This window comes from Cornus florida, unplaced genomic scaffold (assembly GCF_030987335.1).
Source record: "Cornus florida cultivar Cherokee Brave unplaced genomic scaffold, ASM3098733v1 CherokeeBrave_3.0.0_Hap2_Chr04, whole genome shotgun sequence".
Classification (NCBI taxonomy): domain Eukaryota; kingdom Viridiplantae; phylum Streptophyta; class Magnoliopsida; order Cornales; family Cornaceae; genus Cornus; species Cornus florida.
Window position 1 is genome coordinate 104156496 of NW_026775574.1, and position 16938 is coordinate 104173433.

Consider the following 16938-nt stretch of genomic DNA (forward strand, 5'->3'; position numbering starts at 1 on the left):
CAAATTGTGAAAAGGGGTCTTAGGCTTTTCCATCTGTGAAATGTCAGACAAAAATTGAACTAATCGAATTATCTCCTTCTTCGTGATCCTTCCATTTGAATTCAGATCGATCAAGAGCAAGAGACATATATAGCAGATAAAGTAAGCTCAAACCAAAACCCTAGATTTCAAATATGCTTATTATCAAATACAAATCATGATACATCCATCAGTTACCTAATCATACAAAATCCAATTCGCAAACCTCGTTGTTTGAAGAGATACAATGATTAGCTTCAGAGGTCATTTCCTACTAATATCCAAGCTTAATAGTCATTTCATGTTAATTGGCATCATCCTAATAGCAATTACAAGTTTCATATCTTTTAGAGAGAGAGAGAGAAGGGGGGGGGGGGGAGGGTTTACTCCTTTCCATCATGTTAGAAAAAAATTCATTCAAGATCTTCATCGCCGGCGTCGAGGTCACTCGTTCGGATCTTCATCTGCCGGCTCCGCCTGGGTCCACCTCCGTGCCTCCCAACGTGCGAAGTCGCCGGATTCTGCCAGTCCCCGGTTGATGACTACTTCGATGGATTACGGGGCTGTCTTCAGCAATTTTGCAGAGGTGGACGGCGCCAGTGGATCTGTCTCTGTTGCGCCGTGGGTCTGTTACAAGTTTGGAGCAATTGGGTTTGTTAATATCACCGGCGGTGGCCGTTTGGGGTGTGACCGGCTTCTGGCGGGTGCTCCGGCGAGTGAATTCCTTTTCGTCATGTGAGGCAGAAGCCGCTGCTCTCTGAGCTTCTATACGGCGGCGACGCTCCTCGGTTTATTTCTCGAGTGACGGGAAAACCTTGTCACCATAGCCGACGGATCCGTTGGGAAAGATATTGCCGACATCTGACAGCTTCGCCGCACTCGCCGGACTGAAGTTCCCTTGAGGTGGAGCACAGAGTCCCAACTGTGAAGAAGCTCTGAGCCAACATGGACCCAATCGGTGTCGAGCTTCAGCGAATGGATCCGACCAACATTACCTGTACACGAAGTTCAGTCCGTCCAAGGCATATGCTCACCGAAACTGCATCACCTGTAGTTGTTGTATATGTGTATATATTTGTATATTTGTACGTAATGTGTGTATTAAACTCTAAATTTTTATAAATATTAGTATTATATCATTGATGGGCAAAATTGTAAAATTACACAACTCCGTTAGTAAAGTTAACCGCCATCGTAGTGAAGGGAGGTAGGTGAAATATTGAAACCTAGAGGGGTGTAAGTGGGATATGGTCAAAGGTCAGGGGTGTATATGGAATTAGCCTTTTTATTTTTGACAGATGGCAAAACTCACTATAAATGCGCGTCCATGTCCTCCTCCTCTTTTTGAAAAGAGATACCTCAAATGGACTTTCCTGGAAAGTTTTTCTTTCAAAACAAACAAAGTTACAGTTTCTACTCTTGTGTTTTCATTATCACGAGCTGTATCATACCTAACTTTCTCCAACATTCAGAACAGAGCTTGAAAAACATCTCTCCCCCTGTCTTTCTCTCTCTGCTGTAACTCACTTGACTGTTAACAATGAATGGTAAAAAGAATTATCACTCATTTCCACTTACATCATCTTCAATATTCATCATTTCTCTCCAACACCTTTCCATTGTTCAGTAGCAGAGAAGAAAAGGGAAAGTTAAAATGGGTTCGTATGGAAGGCTTTCGACTCGGGCACTCGAGACCGATGTTCCTGTCATGGTTAAGGTATATCTAACAATTGGGTTTTACTGAAGAGGAGTTTTTGTGTGTGTGTGTGTAAAAATATACTTTATTGGGATTTTGTAATTGCTGGTTGATACTAAATGGTCCGTTTATGGTCTTTTATTTTTGGGTGTCCGTTGTTTATTTGTATATTTTGAAGTTGAGTGAGATTTATCTGTTCTTTTGCAGTTAGCAGAACTGAATAGGAATTCTAACGATGCAATGCCACTGGGTCAGGTTTACTTTTTCTTCTTCTTCTTGTTCTAGTTTACTGTTAAAGTCTCTTGTTAGATGACATCAAATGCTAAAAAAACATAGATGGCAATGGGGGGACTTACTGGGATAATTTGGGATTTTTGTACTTTTAGGGCTAGGTTAGAGAGATGGTCTTGAAATCCAAGCTAAATTAGGCAGGAATTGGGTTCGAATACAGCTTGTTATTTAGTTGTTAACATGTTCTTTGCTGTCATTGTTCATTATACATATAAGCATGCGTAATTCACTTGGATGTGAGCTTCAAAATTGAAAAATAAAGAGGCTGCTCTGCCTTGGCCCCAGTGATATGGAATTAGAATGTACTTAATTAGTTCAATTACATGTCCTGATTGAAATCCGAAATTTTGGTTCAGGTTCAGTTGGGCATCCCAAATCCATCTTAAATGGTGCCATTCTTAGTTGGGGAAGTCTCCAAATGGAGAACCAAAGTTGCAGATAGATCATTAATAAAAGGAAGAAACCACCACTATTTGCAATGGATTTACTGCATATGGATTTGGAGCACTTTTGATCTAAAAGGCACAATGGTGGTTATTGGATTTTGAATTGGTAGTTTAGAACATTAACCATCTTGTTCTCTTTGCAAATTTCATGGCCCTTTTGTGGAACGCTGCTCATATGAAAAATAATGGAAGGATTCCAATAAACAAGACATTAGCCATGCCACACTTCACATGAGATGAAAAAAGGAGTCTTTCTATAAGTATTTCCAGTATCTAAAAGAGTGGTGAATGCAATGCTTCCTCAGGAAACACAAGAGGATACATTTACCAAGAGGCCACACTAACTACTGGATCTAAAAGAGTGGTGAATGCAATGCTTCCTCAGGTAAACACAAGAGGATACATTTACCAAGAGGCCACACTAACTACTGGATCTAAAAGAGTGGTGAATGCAATGCTTCCTCAGGTAAACACAAGAGGATACATTTACCAAGAGGCCACACTAACTACTGGATATTGTAAAACAAACCTTCACTAGATTTAGTTGTTGAGAAGTAGAAGAAATGGAACACTACTGGATACTAATGTTTTGATAAGGCACGAAAAAAGTGGAAGTGTGATATTTTACCCAAAACTTCAGGACCCCTTAATGGAACCAACAAAAAGTATCTTCTCCCTCATTTTACTTTGTTTCTTCTATACTCAATGAAGGATGAGATGCTGAAATGGTCCTAGCCCTCTTTGTGTGTATTTGCGGTGAACACTTGAGCGAGAGCTTCATACGCTCATCCACCAAAGTTCCATGGCAGAAAATAAAATCCAAGAGCAACTGATCTTCAAATTGAGGATGGAATTTAATAACAATCTCTTTTTTTTTTTTTAAATTGTTTCACCGTCTGGCTGTAAAAGGGATTAAAATACTTTGGCACTCAAACGAACTGCTTTAACTACCCACATTAAATTCTTCTACTAAATGGTTCAATGTGTAAGGGATACCCATTGGTGAGAAATAGGAGAGTATAGAATTAGATGGTATGGACACATACAATGAAGACCTATATATGCACGAGTAAAAAGAGGAAGATTAGTTTAAATAGAAGGTAAGACATGGAGAGGGTGTTCAAAATTAACGTGGGAAGAAGTTATGAGAAATGATTTGAAGAAGTTAAATATAATAGGGGAGATGGCGTGTGATAGAAAAGAATGGAAAAAGAGAATTTAATGTGTCTGACCCCAATTAATATGGGATTAAGGCAAAGATGATGATGATGAATTGGTTCTAATGATGTAGTGGCCTTAATTAGCCTTGCCATCACAATGTATAATACGTTTAGAGCCCAAACAGACATTTGGGCTCTCTCTCTCTCAGGCATACACACACAAGTTTACATGTGTGCTTGCTCAGACAGTTTATGTTGCTCTTCCATGGAACTGATCTCTTAAATATGACTTAATTTTAGTACTTTTGACACAACTTCCAAGTTACCATCCATACCTTGACGTGATACACTTTTATTGTCAACCAGACACCTTGTGGAGACTTTTACTGTAGAAGAGATAGCTGGGATGATTTCCCTCTTACATGCCAGATAGGAATTACACTTGTCATGTCAATCTATTATGTGCAAGTCAAATTGTTGAATCTTTATATTTTTGGATATACTGAATGGAATATGAAACCTATCAGTAAATCAAACAATATAATTCATATTTTTGATTGATTAAATTCTTATTGCAATCATTTGGACTATATTTCATTCATTCATGCTACTATGATTTAGGGGGCAGTTTATTGGCAGCCACCTGAGCTGGCTCTTGAGAGGGTTAAACATATAGCATGGGAGCCTTCAACTAGTCGATATGGCACTCACGAAGGTCTTCCAGAACTCAAAGAGGCATTATTAAAGAAGGTAACAATTTTTAGTACAGATGACATTTTGAAAGTGTAAATGCCAAATTTTTTGTCGATTAGCAGATGCATCAGAACTGGAAAATCTTCTTGTTGTTATGAAGGATAAAAAGTTCTGCCGTTTTTGAAAGTTCTCTATGTCAAGTTCACCGTTTTACGGTGTCCTGTTCTTGATTTCCTGCTGGTTAGCTTTCCTACCAAAAATGAAAAAAGAAAAGAAAAAAAAAAAAAAAAAACTGATAGAGAATTTGCATATGGAATGTGTTTTTCATTCTTACTAAATTTATTTCTCTCTTTTCTCTTTGAACTTTAAATCTGCAGTTGTGCCAGGAGAATAAGTTGATCAAATCTTCTGTCATGGTCACAGCCGGTTCAAATCAGGTGAGTCGGGCAACTTCTCGTTCATTTGCTGAGATTTGAGGGCTTTTGGATTCTATGTGGTTCCTCAATTATTTCTTGACAATTATTCAGAAGTACAATTCTATTTAATATCCATTTCATATACATTGATTAGTGTAGTCATCCTGAGTACATAAAAAATTCCAGCAGGATAATTAATGGAAATGTTGGACATAACACAAATAATACCTGCAATTTTTTATTAATCTTTTCTGAAGCTTTTATATCATGATAAAAACTGGGACTTAAATTATTTTCATGGGTAAACATATTCTTTTTATGATTATGTTAAAATAGGAGCCCAATTTCATCAAGAAGCTTACAACATGATGGATAAAATTATCCTTAGTCTTTGACATTAGATGTTGAATTCTAAACTAGATTTGCTAGGCATTTATTGTGTTTTAATTTAGATGTTTGCCATATTGCTGTTATCCAAGGCCCATGATTTGTCCAATAGTTACAGCTTTATAATCTCCTCCATGAGGGCAACTTCTCCATTGTAAATAGCATAAATTAGAATCTCTGGTATGAAGGACTCTGAAGAACTAGAAGTAACATTCTATTGAGGAGACTACACTAAGGGTGTATTTGGCAAATAACTCACACACCCACTTTTGCCCTTATGGGGACTTGAACAACATTCCACTTTGAGAGGTAGAGGAGGTGGTACTAGACTACAACCCTTGGTGGTCACTTAGGGTACATTTGATTTATATTATTTCCACTCTTTTCAGAACTATATATCTCTTCGCCGAAATGAGGCAAAAAGGAAATTGAAGTTGGTTGGAAAGTTGACATGACAATAGACTGAATTTAAAAAAAAAAAACCCTAAAAAATCTGAACTAGTCAGGGTCCAATAGATAAAACCTTCTTCCCCATTCAGCTCAATTGACGGACATATTCACTGTTCAATCTTAGGCATCCTTTCCTTTCTCTCTGCCTCCAGCCCTCCACCATCTATCTTTTTGGCATTCCTCTTGTGCTTGTACCATTTTGATAATATTTTTCTTTGCTGGTCTTGTCAATGTACACTTAAATTTGTTCTTTGGGTGTTGGGAGGATGGCATAAAGAAAATTTATGAGAGAGAGTACAATAGTCACATATTCATGTTTCAAAACATCGATTTAGTATTTAGTAGAGCACAATTGAATTTGAATCAGAAGTAACAAAAGCTGTGCTCTTGGAACTTGGATCTTACATACATTTTATTATTTTTTTATTAGTAATTTAGCTGATGATGGCATGAACAGTGATCTACTTATATGCTTATCAGTTTGTGCTAACCAATTTTTCCAATCCCCAAACCTCTTTGCTAGGATTTTAAGTGGATTTTTGGATAACAGGGATTTCTGAATCTTGTGCTTACGCTCTGTGATGTTACGGATTCTGTGGTACTGTTTGCTCCGTACTTCTTCAATGCGTACATGTCCTTCCAGATGACAGGCATCAATAACATACTGGTGGGTCCAAGTAATCCCATGACACTTCTGCCAGATGCAGGTTTGGAGTAGAGTATGATACAGCTTAACTTCCACTACTGATAATTCAACTCCATGGTCTCTCTCTCTCGGACTTGGATCCTCTATGAGCCCCTTCTTGCGAGGGTATTCGTCAGACAGCATATGAATGCCATACCATCAAGTGGTTTAGTGCATGTCATCTGATGAAGGCTCATGCAAAAATTAGGCTTATAAGGATTCTTGTCCTTATAGTTTATATAGTTTCACAATTTTCATTATATTATGGTTTGCCTGTAGCATTCATGAAAAGAAAAGGAATTGAAATCTTAAATCAGAAGAAACTCCTCCAAGTTGAGACTAACATGACTGTTTGACTTGAGTCTAAGTCTTCCATTTTGAAGAAACGGAAAGAATGGGAAACATAGGATTCAAACTCAATTTATTTATATTAATTGTTCCTTCTTTTCCTCATGAAATCAAGTGACTCTTACAGATTTATAATTTATTTCTGGAATTTTTCTTGTAGATTGGTTAAAGAAGGTTATGTCAGAAACTAAACCAGTTCCAAAGCTTGTTTCTATTGTTAATCCTGGAAATCCATCAGGAGTCTGCATTCCAGAGTCTCTGCTCAAGGTCTCTCTCTCTCTCTATATATATATATATTAAACACACAAACCCACAAATACCCACCACACCCTTGGTAGGTATCATTTTTCACTTCATGGTGATATTGAGTCTTATAGGTAGATATATGATATCGTCGTCTTGAATTTCTTAAAATTCTGTGACAAGTTTTTCCCTTGTTTTTTTATTAGAGAATTTCGGATATCTGCAGAAGTTCTGGCTCTTGGCTTGTGGTAGATAATGCATATGAGTAAGTACATAAAGGTTTGCCTCTGGATCATGTGAACTAACGATATTCTGCTTCTAACACGATGTCATAGAAATTAAACTTACAAATCCATAGGCCAATTGCTTGGATTGATCACATGACTTGTGTTTGCCATTATTCTTTAAAGCCATATCTTCTATTAAGCAAAAGGCTGCATGCCTTCTCTCATAACCTGTTCTGGTATCTTCTATTCATTTGTTCACTGTTTCTGGAAAATGCACTTTTTTGTTTTGGTGGGAATCTCTAGTTATACCAAAACACATATTCAAATGGTGATCTTCTTGTTATCACTAAGCAAACGTTACAGAAGTTTCTGCAGAAACCACAAATTAGTAATATGCATGGTTGTTATAGTCTAACTATGAACAATACAATCTGAGACACTAGAACAACTGCAAATTTCAAATTTCACGAGTTTGTTGAATAATATACATGAAACAGTGAGTTTTCTTTAGATTTATATTCCATAGTCTTTTTGCTTAATAAAATCAATTGTTTTGACAAACGCAACGAACCCAAGTTGAATCAAGAATTATGACAGAAAAGTAAAAACGCCACACAAAAAACACAAAGATTTATACGTGGTTCGGCAACAGCCTACGCCCATGGTTGGGATCTGGCGAAAGTTTTCACCATGTGTAAAATCGGAGATTACAAATTTTCAACCCCTCACTCTATTTCTGTATGAATTTTAGAGTCTCTCTCTTCCTCCACTTCAAACCCTAAGCGCCCTTATATATCGGGCTACAAGAGAATAATTAGGGTCCATGACCCATGAGCAAAAAACGGCATGGGCCCACACAAAGCACATCCAACGGGTCGTCGGGTTATAAGCAGGTCGCAACGCGAACCGGCACCAAATTCGGGCCATAATATCACATCATTGTATTCGGAAACCAAGTAGATTGATGTATGCATAAATGGCAAAAATGAAAAGTGGGTAGGATAATTAAAAAATAAACATAATAATAATATTCCTTGGGACTCACATGAAGTGATCTACCATCCTTGGCACAAGGTATTGTACACCTTAGCCTGATATTTATATTCAGGATGTATGATACAACAACAAAATCTCAGTTATCAGATCCTTTATCATGTTGAAGTTGATGTAATGATATTGCATAATATTGTCCTCGCAACCTTATTAGTGACTGTTATTCACCGATCAAAATTGGGCCGTTTCAGTTTACACTAATTTAAGGGATGCCACAGTTCTTGCATCTAATGGAGTAATTATATACTATCGTTGATGCTTGAACCACATGATACACACTGATCATATCATTTTTGCTGTTAGGTACTTCGTATATGATGGTTTTAAGCATTCTTGTGTGGAGGGGAATCATGTTATTAATCTCTTTTCATTCTCAAAAGCATATGGTATGATGGGATGGCGAGTTGGATATGTAAGTAGTACCTTCACTTCCATTGATTCATTTAATCTGGAAAAATGCTATCCTCGTGTTTACATCTAAATTATCGGCTGATTGCCGGTGGAAGATTGACATATGGCCAATTACCCGTGGAAGATTGTTGTTCAGAACACATGGAAGGTCGTTGTTGGAAGATCGTGTAGTTGCAACTTCCAGTAGCTACCTGCTTGGGACTCCATAAATAGCAGAACTTTAGACATTTGTAGGCCTGTTCACACAACACATCAACAGCATTTTTATTCTTCTATACATTACTTGTCATTGACTTTACATTCCTTGAGTGTAATTTGCACTTTGAATTCCTTTTAATTCAGCACTTTACTTTAAGCATTTAGTTAGCTTTCAATTCCAGCGGTGTCTTTCCTTTCTTTAGTTAATTTATCTTCCAGTTCAGTTACATTTAGCCTTTCAATTCCTTATTTGCTTTCCTTAGTTAATTCTTCCATTCCATTGCAACTCCGAAGTCCTTTGCAAAAAGGCAAAAATGAATTCTTGAGAGTGGTCATTCCAGACTCTCTACACAATTGCTTGAATTCAATTTTCCACCAACAATATGTGGAATATTGTTTGACATGTCTCATTGGACTTTCAATGAGTTCTAGCACGCCCGCAGCTTCCACAACAAACAAACAAAAAAAAAGGGGAAAAAAAAAGTCTATCAATTTTTAAATGTTCCTGTTAAAATATGAAAGTCAGCATGGCATTAGGACAGTATATTGGTTTTGCATCGATTACCAACAAGCAACACCCACTTTTTGCTCTCAAAAGCATTTCTGAAGTCTTTCCAACAGCATGAAAGTGTTTGCTTTGGTAGTATGCAAGTCCTAACTTAGCTGTTTTTTGAGCAGGACATGTTATAATCATCCCGACTGAAACATTTCTCTTTCAAATTTCAAATAATAGCTGTATATTTAAACTTCATATAATAAGCATCATACTAAATTATATATTTGGCAGGAAGGCTGAATAATTACATATAATATATATATATATATATATATTTGGCTGGAAGGGTATTAAATATATACTTGTATTTTCTTCCATGCAGATAGCTTACTCATTAGAGGTTGAGGGTCTTCTAACTCAGCTTCTCAAGGTTCAAGATAATGTGGCAATCTGCACTCCGATGATTTCACAGAAAGTGGCTCTCTACTGCTTAGAAGCCGGACGGGAGTGGGTCAAAAGCCAAGTCGAAAGCCTTGCTAAAAACAAAAAACTCCTTGTTGAGGCTCTTTCACCTCTTGGAGAAGATACAGTGAAAGGTGGAGAAGGAGCAATCTACCTATGGGCAAAGCTTCCGAACAAATACCCAAATGATTTCGAAGTTGTGTGTTGGTTTGCACGCAGACATGGTGTGTTGCTACTTCCAGGAAGTGCATGCGGTGCACCTGGGTGTGTCCGAATCACATATGGAATGCTGAGAGAGGCGGATTGCGTAATTGCTGCAGATAGACTAAGAAGAGGGTTGGAAGAACTTATCAGAGATGGCATGGTGGAGTAATTGCTCTCACCGGTTTCACCAAATTTCCATGACTATTGGGTGTTTGTTTCTTATTGAGGTCATGTCTCTCTTCGATTATTCTGCCCTGCTAGTAGACTGGACTTCAGATGCCCCTTGCTCTCGGTTTCACCTCAACTCGGAGGCTTTTTGGTGCTTTGAAGCTTCTCTTCTGCATGGGTTTCTTTGAAGATCTTTCTCCTTCTTGTTTGTATTCATAGGAGTGTTGTTTTTAGGAGTCCCAATGGTTGCTTCTGTTTTTGGGATCAGTTAATATGCTCTGTTTTTTCCATTTGCTTGAACTCCTCTTGTAGTTTGTTTCTTTGCTAATGAAAGCCTGATTACCGAAAAAAACAAACAAAAAAAAAAAAAAATGGTGCAGACATAAATAGGTGAAAATCTGTCTACTCTCTCTCTCTCTCTGTGTGCGCGCTTTTCCCCTGAGCTTGCAGTTGTTGCTTTTGAACTAGTCAAGCATGCACATGGCTTCAGTTTGCCAAATTTGGTGGTCCATGAGTACTTGACTTAACATGCAATAGATTCATAATAGTCATCTAATTACTCTTGAAGAAAGTTGTATCTTATTTTTGTTGCAGAGACAATAGTGGAAAAGTAAAGAAGAATGGGATTTAACTATAACAGAGTTCCAAGTAAATCTGTCCCTAAAAGGAATCTAATTTATTTTTCAATTTGACTTCACAAAAACAAAATGGAGCATGATGAATTTGTTTCAATAGAAAACATATTCAAAGTTAATTTTCATTTTGTAGTTTAAGCTTTCAATTCTTTTCTTTCATTTTCTTCAGTTTCCTCACTGTAGAACAAAGCATGAATAAAAATGTCATTGTTTTCAATTATTTGGAGAGAGAGATACATAATAGGCTAAGTCAGTAGACAGCTTCAAATTGCAAATCATATTATATTATGTGCACATACAAAAGCAGGGTACAGTGACTAACATGTGATGAATGCATATATTACATATATGGAATGTCTGTAATGTGTTGCTTCATTGTATTTGTTTGGGCAAATCATCAGCTCCACTGATATAAATTGTTCAGTTTGTAATCACTTCTTCCACTGAGGCAATCTTTGAACCACAACCTGTCGCCAACGTTACAACAATAGAGATCCATTAGAAGCAACGAATGCAGAATCTGCATTCATCAGTTTCAGAAGTCCATGCTAGAAAGCTGCTAACGTAAATCATTTACAAATTTCCCTGATCCGGAGTAAAATCGGTCAATTAATCCTTTTTTTTTTCTTTATAAAAAGCCAAGCCACTCTAGTATTTTGAGGGAGTAGAATTATTTATTTTGGTAACAAGGAGCTGTTCCAACCAGACACCCTCTGAACTCATGGCTACAGTGTAAAACTCGGATATCTGCAAACCACATTACTACTTAAACCGGGACTCAAACTTGACTATTTGAGACCTCAAGGTAGTACCCTTGAGACCGTCCATCTGAGCAACTCTGACTAGTCGAGGGAGAAGAATTATTACAACCAAGTATCTATATTATTTCACTACTACCACAAAATACACATGGGTCCTCAAGGTTTTCCAATACAATATCCTAGATCAACATTTTCTGGATATCATTTCTCTAGAAACAGTTTTCCTCTAGCAATCCATATAGATCATACAAAGACTATATTTATCATACCGGTATGATTCCCAGACCATGAGTAATTAAATTGAATTCATTTTTGTGAAAAATGCATCAAAGACTATATTTATCTTAATTACATCATACAAAGAACGTTCAGTGTACTTAGAAATGGCAGAGAACTGATTAAAGAAAATTGAAATGATAGTAAAATACCTTTCCAGAGTTCTCCTTATTTCCAACAATAGTTTGGCAAGCCAGCCTCCAAGATTCTGGTTTCTGTACAGTTCAACCAAATCTCAAAAGACAAGCCAATTTTTGACGAAATGAACTTCGTATGAGAAAGTTACTGAAATGTAATTTTAAATATAATTGAGCATTCAAACACGAGGTGTGAAAGATGGCTGCTTTCATTAGCAGATCTTACCACCTTCATTAATCTTACAAGTAAGCCGTAATTAACTTTTCTCAGCAACTTTTCATGGTCACCTTCATTTCTCAATAAATTTCGTTTCAGTGTATTTAAAGAGAGAGGGAGATGGGAAGCTGTACATGCCTTCTTTAGATACCGAAGCTCAGCATTCGTTCTTTCATTCAAGAGATCCTTTCCATCTATAATCTGCATCAATGAGGGATGATGCATACAATTAGAGAACATACAAACTGACTACCAATAATGGCTTAACTTTGATGTGACGGTTACCAAACAAAGAAGTCCCATTGTTAGGTATACATTATCATGTAAAAGCTTTAGTCATACTGAGAATTCGATAAATATGTCGAGAACAATAAAGTCAAATTAGTTGCAAAATAATAACAAGACGTAACACATTTCAATAAAACTCAAATGGAGTGTTCGGATATCCTCTAAATATGGAGTTAATCCATTCTGATTTACATGGGATGAGAAAGTAGTCCATCACATTTGAAAATGGAGCTTCTTATAGCATTTAAAATTTGTATCCCTTGTTTTGTTAAAATTTCCAGTTTCAATATATGATCTCACTGTTGTGATGTCTACATGTTCTATCTCACTGTTGTGATGTCTACATGTTCTAATCCAAAGTCGTCTTTAAATATGACGTGATAAACAATGAATATGTTTATAAAATGTATTTGCTTCATAATTTCCGGTTAAACACTTGCATTCATGTCCACACATCAAGCACAGACTTTCTAATGTTGTAGAGAGTTGACTTCAAATGGACAGTATTGATATTTTGGGAGTCTATTTATTGGGCAAGGCATTTAGACAAATCACTCTATTCCGTTTTAATGGTGGAATTTCAGTGGCTCAATCATCTCTCGGAGAAATGTTGAATATAGTTTTTGCTAGACCAAGTCCAAAATAATTCCATATTGAAAATTTTGTCCATGGGATCATACCAAGAACAACAAAAATATTAACTTATAAATTCAAGAAAGCTGAAAAAATTAAATTCTTAAAATCATACCTCGACAATACAAGTCCCACAGCTTCCGCCACCTCCACAGTTCATCACCTTTCCCTATTGAAAAGGCCAAATCCAACTTTCATGTTAAAAGTAGACATACAAACAAATAAAGTTCATTAAGTATCATATGGTATAAATAAAACTACTTCATTCAGTTGTCAACAAAATTTAAATTTGCCACTTCAATTTAGTTTGGGATAAATATACCATCATTATGAGGGACTGTAATATACTACCTCTGTCCCAAAAAGAATGTCTCTTTTGGGGAACTGACAACAGTTCCCCAAAAGAGACATTCTTTTTGGGACAGAAGGAGTACCATATTTTCTTGTGTGTGTGTGTGTGTGCTTGGGGGGATTATCAAACTGGTAATTAGAAACTCTGCCGGTAACTCGAGTGGGTTCCATTTCTAAAATGAATCAAAAAGATGTACATTTTGACATATAAAGGTTAAACATTTTCAGCTATTAATAACATTATAATCTCTCTAAGCTTAATCTTTTGGAATAACCAATGTCTTAACATCATATAAGAGCACGTAAGTTCAAAGTTGCCTCATTGTCACAGTCGTCGTCATCATCCTTGTCTTAATCTCATATGAATGGGGTCGGCCACATGAATTCTCTCTCTCCAATCTTTTTTATTACATGACATTTCATCTATTATATTAATTTCTTAAAGTCATTTTTAATAATATCTTCCCATGTCATTTTTGGTCGCCCTGACCATCTCTTTCCTCTTATTACAACTAGTCTTCCTCGTTTGACCGTCACTGTGACAATTATAATTGATGCATTTGTTTGCCGAGCATATAAGGTTTAAAGTTATCTCACTGTCAACAATTATAATTGATGCATTTGTTTCTCCAGTAGGGCCACAAGTGAGAACTCATTCATGTTAAAGACTAAAGAGGATTCAAACTACCTATACCCTCTCAAAATCTACGAGCTAAGCTAGCCGGCACATTTAAATTGTGCACCATACTTTGGAAGCTAGCATTGGACATAGGGGTGCACACGAATCTTGTTCACATACTATCCACACAGATTGGTTCGGTTTTGAAGGCAAATTGATTTGGTTACGAGTTGATTTTTAATGGAACAGGGCAAATCGGTTCAGTTCACATGTTAAGAGTAAAAAAATCCAATCTGAACCGATCCGCATTATATATAAATACACACCAGGCTTCATAGGCACCAGGCTTCATATGATTGTTATGTGCGCAGTAATTGGCAAATTATAATTGCTATTGTTCAATTACTAATTGCAGCAGTTATGCTACTGTTATGTTCAATTACTAATTGATGCAAATTGGGGTGTTGATGTTAATAAATAGTTGCAAATTATAATTACAAGAATACAATAACCACATCCCTATTTATTTATTTATTTTTATTTTAATAGACTAAGAGGACTCGAACACGGACTTCGGGGAGTTGGGCACTATGTGGTCCGAGGTAATGCTCAATTCCGAAGAGTTATTTTTCTCTCTCTAATAAGAGGATGAAACGATGACGCTTAGAGGAGCAGCATGCGCGTAATAGAAAACAAAATCAGGGAAATTCTAAAGTGCGCAGGGGAAAAAGCTATCTTACATAGGTGGCGTAGAGCTCAATCTTGTTATCCAACATGATGTTCCTGAGAAGCTTCTCTCCACTTATCTCCGTAGCTCTCTCCACCGGATATACCCCATCACCTCCTGCTTCAGGCTACAACCCAAACAAAATACAATTATATATATATACATACACATTTGTATAACTATGCTATTGTACACACTATCTCACACACACACACACACACACACACACACACACACACACACACACACACACATATATATATATATATATTTACACCAAAAAAAGAAGGAAAAGAAGAAGAAGGAAGTGAATAAATTAGAAGCAAGCAAATGTTTAGATGAATATATACATACCCCTATGAATTCGAGCTCAATTTCGGGCTTTACAGGTGCAGATTCCTGCGAATTCACTGCCAATGAGACTGAGATGGTCCTCCTTTTGCCAATAAATGTAACCGAATTTCTGTAATTTGAGTTTCCGAAGGTGAATTCCGGTGGCCGGAGAGATATGGGGGCAAAATTCATCGCAGCCATTCTCTCTGTCTCTCACAAACGCACACTACTTCTCGAGTCTGGCTCTCATTTTACATGTACGAGTGTGTGTGTGTGTGTGTGTGTGTGTATATATATATATATGTGGACGTGTACATGTAATCTTCAGTTATATATACTCATTTTCAAATTTCTAAAATAATTTCTCACAAAATAAAAAATTACATTCAGAAAATAGACTTATTTTAATTGAATTTCATAAAATAATTTTTGTACAATTTTTATTTTGAACTATTTTTACAAAATTAAACCATATTTTCTAAGAAACAATTATAAATATGACTAAATAACTAAATTAACTAAATGATAAGTAAAATAAACAAAAGTATTTAATAGTAAAATTAAGGCATGCGCTGAAGTGATATCTTCTCTCAAATTTATATTTTTCAAAAAGTATTGTTGAGTCTTTTGTCAAATGCTATATAAAAAAACTTTCTCAAGAACTAATCAATACTTATGGTAATTATTTCAAATTGTGAATTGATGTCCAAAAAAATTTCAATTAAAAGGAAAAGTAGGGTAATTATACTAATTTTTAAAATTATAAAAATTTGGACAAATTACCCACCATTATTTATTTACTTTGACGCTCGAAAATGAAAAATGAATTTGAGTATGAAAAAATCAATGACGCTTTTATATTATAATAATATATTATAGGATAAAATGCAAAAAAATCCCTGAGCTACGTGGAAACCTGCAACAAACTCCTTGAACTATCAAAAATGCAAAAAAGTTGCAAGTCATCCTATCCGCCCAAGGTCCGGTGAGAATTAGCTGTTAAATTTGGTTGAATTTTTTTAAAAGACCATACTGCCCTTAGAAGCATGAAATGATAAGAATGCCCTTAATTTCCATGGAGCCCCTATCTCCCTTTATGGGTTCTTCAATCTTTCTAGTTTCTTCAATGTTCCATCCAATTTCCAAAAAAATCCCAATTGCGTCGCCGGAATCCGGTGGTTTCAAGTGCTAGTCTTGGTAGGGATCTGGCAATAGGAGGTCGTGGCGGGGCTATGAAGCGGTGGCTTGGTTGTGGTGGGTGGTGGTGATGGTGGTGGGTCCTTCAATGTTCCGTTGTCAGAATCCGAAACAGGTTCTCAAAACCCACTACGCAGGATAGCGCTCCGATAACCTCCAATCCCACTCTCTGCATTTCATATGCGAACTCTATGAGAGAAGCTAAAGACAACTCGGTTGACTCATAGAACAAGATGAGTCGAAACAGAACAAGTCACCCGTTCCACCGTCATCTTTGTCGTCATAGCCGATAGGCCAGTTTTTGGGGACAAACAACTGTTTTTAATCGTAAGGGAGGTTGAAGAAAGAGAGAGAGTGAATCGGATTCACCTGAGTGAGTGAGTTGGGAGGGTATTGAGTGGTGGTTAAGTTGGAAGAAACCGAGTTGAGAAGAAGCAGATAGAAGATTGGTTAAAAGAGTTAGGTTTGGGTCGGAGAGAGAGATGAGGGGAGGGGAGGAGAGGTGGTGGGTGGTGGTAGTGAGCGGAGAGTAGGGAGGGAGATTGGGTGGGAGGCGATGATGGAGTCGGGAGAAAACGTCCGCAGCGGATACGTTCAATGAGGAAAGAAGGTTAGGTTGGATCGACGGCGTTAGCGACAGAACTGTAATGGTGCCATACGAGTTAGGGCGTCAATAAGTGAAATTGAGATTATAAGCAAACTGTGTCGTTTT

At 36.8% G+C, this 16938-nt stretch overlaps 2 protein-coding genes across 2 annotated transcripts; one reads left to right on the forward strand and one right to left on the reverse strand.

The window, feature by feature from the left end:
* Nucleotides 1-1354: 1354 nt before the first annotated feature.
* Nucleotides 1355-10486, forward strand: LOC132304413 (aromatic aminotransferase ISS1-like). The gene is made up of 9 exons (XM_059802078.1): nucleotides 1355-1735; nucleotides 1922-1969; nucleotides 4233-4361; nucleotides 4682-4741; nucleotides 6108-6264; nucleotides 6751-6857; nucleotides 7040-7098; nucleotides 8417-8525; nucleotides 9601-10486. Exons 1-9 carry the CDS (start codon nucleotides 1673-1675, stop codon nucleotides 10051-10053), a joined length of 1185 nt encoding a protein of 394 aa, XP_059658061.1. The 5' UTR covers nucleotides 1355-1672; the 3' UTR covers nucleotides 10054-10486.
* A 393-nt stretch (nucleotides 10487-10879) lies between these two features.
* On the reverse strand, nucleotides 10880-15313 carry LOC132304414 (photosynthetic NDH subunit of subcomplex B 3, chloroplastic). The gene is made up of 6 exons (XM_059802079.1): nucleotides 15051-15313; nucleotides 14710-14823; nucleotides 13115-13168; nucleotides 12217-12279; nucleotides 11877-11939; nucleotides 10880-11154 (listed from the first exon to the last, which is right to left on the reverse strand). The coding sequence occupies exons 1-6, from the start codon at nucleotides 15228-15230 to the stop codon at nucleotides 11119-11121; spliced, it is 510 nt and encodes a 169-aa protein (XP_059658062.1). The 5' UTR covers nucleotides 15231-15313; the 3' UTR covers nucleotides 10880-11118.
* Between the last annotated feature and the right edge of the window lie 1625 nt (nucleotides 15314-16938).

What these genes read in the sequence shown, in the direction of transcription:
- LOC132304413 (XM_059802078.1), top strand. Translation starts at nt 1,673, where the DNA reads ATGGGTTCGTATGGAAGGCTTTCGACTCGGGCACTCGAGACCGATGTT. An exon ending in ATGTTCCTGTCATGGTTAAG is followed by an intron (nt 1,736 to 1,921) that starts GTATATCTAACA and finishes GTTCTTTTGCAG; the next exon opens with TTAGCAGAACTGAATAGGAA. An exon ending in TTCCAGAGTCTCTGCTCAAG is followed by an intron (nt 6,858 to 7,039) that starts GTCTCTCTCTCT and finishes TTTTTTTATTAG; the next exon opens with AGAATTTCGGATATCTGCAG.
- LOC132304414 (XM_059802079.1), bottom strand. Translation starts at nt 15,230, where the DNA reads ATGGCTGCGATGAATTTTGCCCCCATATCTCTCCGGCCACCGGAATTC. An exon ending in TTGAGCTCGAATTCATAGGG is followed by an intron (nt 14,824 to 15,050) that starts GTATGTATATAT and finishes TTTGGGTTGTAG; the next exon opens with CCTGAAGCAGGAGGTGATGG. An exon ending in ATAAGGAGAACTCTGGAAAG is followed by an intron (nt 11,155 to 11,876) that starts GTATTTTACTAT and finishes CGTTGGCGACAG; the next exon opens with GTTGTGGTTCAAAGATTGCC.